General features: G+C 68.2%; 1 protein-coding gene across 1 annotated transcript in view; it reads left to right on the top strand.

Moving 5' to 3' along the window:
- Positions 1-5327, top strand: part of ADAMTSL5 (ADAMTS like 5) — a 7203-nt gene extending 1876 nt beyond the window's left edge. Inside the window, 14 exon segments of the mRNA XM_027769570.1 lie at positions 736-850; positions 948-1049; positions 1281-1353; positions 1430-1521; positions 1738-1798; positions 1884-2077; positions 2788-2959; positions 3402-3513; positions 3823-3909; positions 3986-4149; positions 4261-4401; positions 4404-4482; positions 4554-4616; positions 4782-5327. Of these exon segments, the coding sequence (XP_027625371.1) occupies positions 994-1049; positions 1281-1353; positions 1430-1521; positions 1738-1798; positions 1884-2077; positions 2788-2959; positions 3402-3513; positions 3823-3909; positions 3986-4149; positions 4261-4401; positions 4404-4482; positions 4554-4616; positions 4782-5083 (1596 nt within the window). The 5' untranslated portion in view covers positions 736-850; positions 948-993 and the 3' untranslated portion in view covers positions 5084-5327.
- The last annotated feature ends 532 nt before the right edge of the window (positions 5328-5859 follow it).

The following is a 5859-nucleotide window of genomic DNA, read 5'->3' as shown; positions in this document are numbered from 1 at the left end:
CTCGCCCAGGGCGGCCCCGAGCCGGACGCAGTCGGGGCGCTGCGCCGCGGTAAGTCCCTCTGCCTATCCTCCCACGTCCCACTGCTGGTCTGCGTCCTGGTCTTGCGATCGGCCTCGTTCTCCCCCGGCCTCCACGGACTTGGCGGGCAGTGGAGGCAGGACCCCCAGGATGGGAAACTGAGGCCGAGAGGTGCGGCCGCCTGATGTCACCTACTATTCAGAGGTGGGGCCAAAGCCGCAGCTGGGGGCCTCGTCCCTCTGAAGGACCATCCGCGGACTGGGAAGAGGACCCCTGCACCCCCTTTCTCATCACTGAGGCCTCCATCCAGCCCTGTTCAGAGCTTGGGGGCGGAGGGGGTGTCAGAAGGCCAAGCTCCGAGTTCTGGGGGGGCGGAGATGACGCCATCCACCCAGCCCAGGTCAGAGCGGGAGGGTCCCAGCACCCGGAGCCACCTGGAGCCCAGAGGCCTGAGAGCTGGGGACACTGAGGCCCGAGGGGGCTAGGGGCCCTGCCTTATGCCCAGGGCCGCGGTGGCCAGCGCATCCCGCCCTCCAGGCCTGCCAGCCACCTGCCCCAGCCCAGTGCTCCCTCCTCCCCCTGCCAGGCCCGTCATGTTGCCAGGAGGGCGTCGATGGCAGATGTAGAGACAGAAGGGGAAACCGAGGCCGGGAGGCAGGTCTCTGCTGGGCGCCGCCCCTCCTGCACCGCCTCACAGTGGCCCCTTGCCCCCGCAGGCTGCCCGGGCGCCCCGTCCCACAGCCCCTGCAGACCAGGCCATGAGAACGCGACCGGACCAGGGACCAGGCCACCTCTCCCCGCCACCCCACCCACGGGTCCCTGCTGCCACCGGTCTGGGAGCCGAGGGGCCCTGGCGGCAGCGGGCAGCTGGGGGGCCTCTGCCAGTTCCCAGGCTCCTGACCCACCCCCACTGGCCGCACCCCTGCAGGTCTCACAGAGTCATGGACTGAGGCCTGCCGGTCCCCACTGCTCAGATGGGGAAACTGAGGCCTGGGGAAGCGGAGCGGCTGGCCTCTGGCCACAGAAGAAGGTAGCTCCGATGGTAGGGGAGAGCGGCCAGGGCCCCCACGTGAGGGCTGTCTGCGCTGTCCGCCTGGACGTGCCCGGAAGACCCGCAGGCTGTCCGAGCCCCACCCCTGCTCCATGCCCCCTTTCCCTGCCTGAGTCCATGGACCCCTGAAACTCTCCTGTAAGGGGGGCAGAGCTGGGCTCGACCCCTGTCCTGAGGGTGCCCGCTGCATAGGCCCCTCTGCCCTGCCAGACCCTGGCCCTTCCAGAATCTTCTACTCTTCCTGTGGCTCCTCCTGAGCTGTTGCTTGGGGACCACCGCTCAGGTAAGGGGAGACCTAGCCAGCGGTGGGGATCACCAGCCCCTCCCCAGGCTCACGGTGAGTGTCTCTCCCCAAGTAGGGTCCAGGCGAGTGGACGCCCTGGGGTTCCTGGAGCCGCTGTTCCAGCTCCTGTGGGCGGGGTGTCTCTGTGCGCAGCCGGCGCTGTGTCCGGTGAGCAGGAGGCTGGAGGTGGGGGCATGTCCCTGTCCCCCGAGGCTCTGCGGCCAGACCCGCCTCGTCCCCGCCCTGCCGCACCCTGGGCCTGCCCACACACGCGGTGCCCTTTAATCCCTCTGATGCCCTGGAATGCGGGTGGGGTTGGTGGGTGGAGAGAGGGCAGGCAGCTGAGGGGTCCCCGTGCACCCTCCTGCCACCCTGTCCCTGCAGGTTCCCCGGGGAAGTGCCGTGCTGGGGGGACAGCCACGAGTACCTCCTCTGCCAGCTGCCGGTAAGGATCTGCCCACTCAGCTGAGTCTGCCCCGGGCTCCCAGGAGCTGCCCCGGCCGGCCTTGACCCACCCACTCCTACCCCAGGACTGCTCCCCAGGGGCCACGCCTTTCCGAGACCTCCAGTGTGCACTCTACAATGGCCACCCTGTCCTGGGCACCCAGGGCACCTACCAGTGGGTGCCCTTCCATGGGGGTGAGTGGCCTGCCCTCCTGGCCTTAGGGCTCACTTGGGGGCCGTGCGGAGAAGGGGGCATTAGCGGTGGGGCTTCAAAGGATATGTAGGAGTTGGTGACGTGGAGGGTGGCGGAGGCCACTCCTGTCAGGGGTGACAGAGCTGTCCAGAGTCCAGCCGTTCTCACTTTCCCAGGGGCCGGGACCATTATCGTGCTGAGCTGAAAATAGCCGTTATGTAAGCCGTGCCCGGGGCGCACGCCTGAGGGGCTGAGGGAGACGGGTAGTGGAGGCGGCAGTGCAGGCGGGAGGCCGGGGCTGAGGACGTCTGGGCCGCAGCCTCGTGCACCGGCCCTCCCCACCTGCCTGCCTTTCCCCTTCGGTTTTCCTGGACAGTCACAAGAGCCCACCAGGACCCCACCCGGCAGAGGCCCATGAGGGCCGCCTTGGGCCAGGGCTGTGGGGGTGATCGGATGGCCCCTTTGCCCTGCTGCCAGACAGAAGGGGAAACCGAGGCCTAAGGGGGCCAGCGACCTGCCCAGGCCACACGGGCTCAGGACGGGGCCCATGGTTTACTGGGCGCCTGCTGGGGGCCAGGCCAGCGCCCACCACGGCCTCCCTGCTGCTGCACGGGAGCTGGCTTGTGCCTGCATGCCAGGAGGGGACCGGAGCGCCGGATGGATGGCTGAGTGAGGGCTGGGTAGCAGCGGAGAGCCCCACCCTCACGGCCACCACGCACATGGACGAGGGGTCGCAGGACACTAAGCCCGAGGGGCCTGGCGGCGGAGGCTGAGCGCCTGCGTCCTGGCTGCATCAGCCTCAATCCGTGGCTTTGGCTGGCTCTCCGGGCCCCATCCGTCCAAGGGGAGGGTTACTTTGAGAGCTGTGTGGGGCAGTGGCACGCCTTCTCCCACAGCTTGGGCCGAGTTCTGGACGGCCCCCCCTGCAGCCCGGGTGCCCAGGGGCTCTGTGTGGCGGGCCGCTGCCTGGTAAGGACTTGCCAGGCCCGTCCCCGCCTGCTCCTCACATCCAGGCCCTGCCTCCAGGCCCCTTTCCGTTTGGTTCGAGGTCCTGCCCTCTCCTGTGGTTCCCTCTTCCAGGCTCCAGCCTAGACTCCTAACTCCAGGCTGGGCCTAATCCTCCAGGCCCCGCCCTGTACTCGCAGGCCCCGCCCTTTATCTCAGCTCCTTCCAGCCCCCCTTCCCCCACCCCAGTCCTCCAGGCTGCGTTCCTCCCCGACTCCAGCTTGACCTCTCCCCTCCAGGGCCCGCCCTATACTCTCAGGCTCCGCCCTTCTCCAGGGCCCGCCCTTTATTTCGGCCACTCCCACCAGGCCCCGCCCACCCACCAGGCCCCGCCCCTACCCAGGCTCCTGTCCAGGCTCCGCCCCTGGGGTCGTCAGTTACATGCCGGGTGTCCCCCACCCCACAGAACGCCGGCTGTGACGGGCTGCTGGGCTCGGACGCCCGCGAGGACCACTGCGGCCGCTGCGGCGGCGCCAACGACTCGTGCCTCTTCGTGCAGCGAGTGTTCCGAGATGCGGGTGATCGCCCGCCCCGTCCTCCCAGCGCGCGTCGGGAGCCGGCCCCGTAACTGGCGGCGGGCCGGAAGCGAAAGCTCGTGCTCATTGGGCAGTCTGCGGCCCAGCCTCCCCGTTCTTCCTCCTGATTGGCCGCCAACACCTTGTCCCACCCTGCCCAGAAAGGACGGGGTTTTTACGCTTTCCCGCTGCACTTAGGCGCTTCCCCCAGTGTCCCTGGGTCGAGACCCTGAGGAGCTACCTCTACTGCAGATACCATCTAATCCCCACGTACGCCCCAGCAGCACCCCAACGCTTCCCCCTCCCGTCCAGGTGCCTTTCCCGGGTACTGGAACGTGACCTTGATCCCCGAGGGCGCCAGGCACATTCGCGTGTCCCAGCGGAGTCGCAATCACCTGGGTACGCCGGATCTGCAGGGGCACAGGCGGGGTGGGGCGGGCCTGCCCTGGGAGCTGGGCTGACCCTCCGTTTGCAGCGCTGATGGGTGGCGACGGGCGCTACGTGCTCAACGGGAACTGGACGGTCAGCCCTGCTGGGACGTACGAGGCGGCAGGCACCCACGTGGTCTACACCCGTGTCGCGGGGCTGGAGGAGTCGCTGCGCGCGGCCGGCCCCACCTCCCAAGACCTGCTCCTCCAGGTGCTGCGTAGGGCCGGGGCTAGGGGTCAGAGGGGCTCACAGCGAGGCCGGCAGGCAGGAGGGGAGCAGGTCCACCAGGTCCAGCGGGCTCCCTGCTGCCTTTCCCTCCAGATCCTCCTGCAGGAGCCCAACCCAGGTGTGGAGTTCGAATTCTGGCTGCCTCGAGAGCGCTACGGCCCCTTCCAGGCTCAAGTGCGGGCCCTGGGCTGGCCCCTGTGGCAGCAGCAGCCCCCGGGGGCGCCCGGGGGCACCAGCAGCCTCGGGAGGTGGAGCCTCGGCCCCCACAGCCCCCTGTAGCCCCCGCAGCCATCCCTGCACAACCCGTGGCCCCAGGTGAGGCGGGGGGCTGCCAGGCGGGGGCAGGCAGAGGTGAGGCCTGTGGTCCTCACAGCACCCCTCCACAGACCCCTGCCCGCCCTGTCCCGACTCCCGCGGCCGGCTGCTCCACTACTGCGGCAGCGACTTCGGTGAGACGCCCCGCCGGGCACAGACCCTAAGCCCCTGCCCTGCATCCTGCCTGTCCTGTCCCGTTGACCTCTGGCCCTGACCCCCGTCCCCGGGGCCCTCGCTGGTGGTGGGGTGTGGACAACTGTGCAGTGGGCCCAGGCGCTTCAGTGCTGGCCCTGCCGCAGTGTTCCAGGCTCGCGTGCTGGGCCGCCACCGCCAGGCCCAGGAGACCCGCTACGAGGTGCATGTCCAGCTTGTCTACAAGAGCAGCTCTCCGCTGCGGGCCCGGGAGTACGTGTGGGCGCCTGGCCGCTGCCCCTGCCCGCCACTGGCCCCCCACCGCGAGTACCTGCTGGCTGTCCGGCGCCTGGTCACCTCTGACGGCACACAGGATCAGCTGCTGCTGCCTCACGCAGGCTACGCCCGGCCCTGGAGCCCTGCCGAGGACAGCCGAGCACGCCTGGCCGCCCGGCACTGCCCCCACTGAGCCCTTGCAGGGAGAAAGACACGTCTGGGCTGCTGGGACTCAGCCCGGTCCTCTCTCACCCTGCCTTCCAGGGAGCTCAGAGATCTCTCCCACCCTCAGCTCTGAGCGTCACACGCTTAGACACTGCTGCACACAGACCCACGGTCATGAGTGGGCAGGCGTGGGGAGGACACACTGGAAAGGCTAGATAACTCGTTTCTCCTGTCGCCTTGGCTGCTGGGAAGCTTATAGCCATTTCACACTCCAGCTTTGTGTCTGCTTTTGTTCTCCTTGCCTCACACCCTCACACTCTCTCGTCTAGGACCACAGTCATGAGTGAGCAGGGCACCCTCTGCCCTGGGTGTGGGGGAGCTTGTCACTGTTCAGCTCCCTGTCACTCACTGGACTCGCTCCCTCTGTCACCGCACACCCCGATGTTCTTGGACACTCACACACAGGCATGCCCCTTAGCAGACATGCTAGCCAGGCACTGTGTCTTACCAGTTTCCACATTTGCCCTGGCTCCCAGGAAGCTCACGGGTCATCTTGCAGCCCTGGTGGGTCTTCCCTTCCCTTTCTGTACTATTTGATGAATTGTCACGAGCACCCCAGCCTCACCTACTGCACCGCAGAGACGCGGGGTCATGGGCACAATTGCACCCTCTCCGCGTGGACACACACAGTTGCACCCCACCCTCTCCACTTGGTCACGGACCCCCGCTCCCAGCGTCTGGCGGGCGGTGGGGCTGAGGGACAGGAAGTGTATGGTGGAATGCCGCCACAGCGGGAGCGGCCTT

The sequence above is a fragment of the Tupaia chinensis genome, unplaced genomic scaffold (genome assembly GCF_000334495.1).
Source record: "Tupaia chinensis unplaced genomic scaffold, TupChi_1.0 Scaffold149964_1, whole genome shotgun sequence".
Classification (NCBI taxonomy): Eukaryota; Metazoa; Chordata; class Mammalia; order Scandentia; family Tupaiidae; genus Tupaia; species Tupaia belangeri.
Note: the sequence above shows the minus strand (reverse complement) of the source record. Positions and strands in the feature narration are given on the sequence as shown.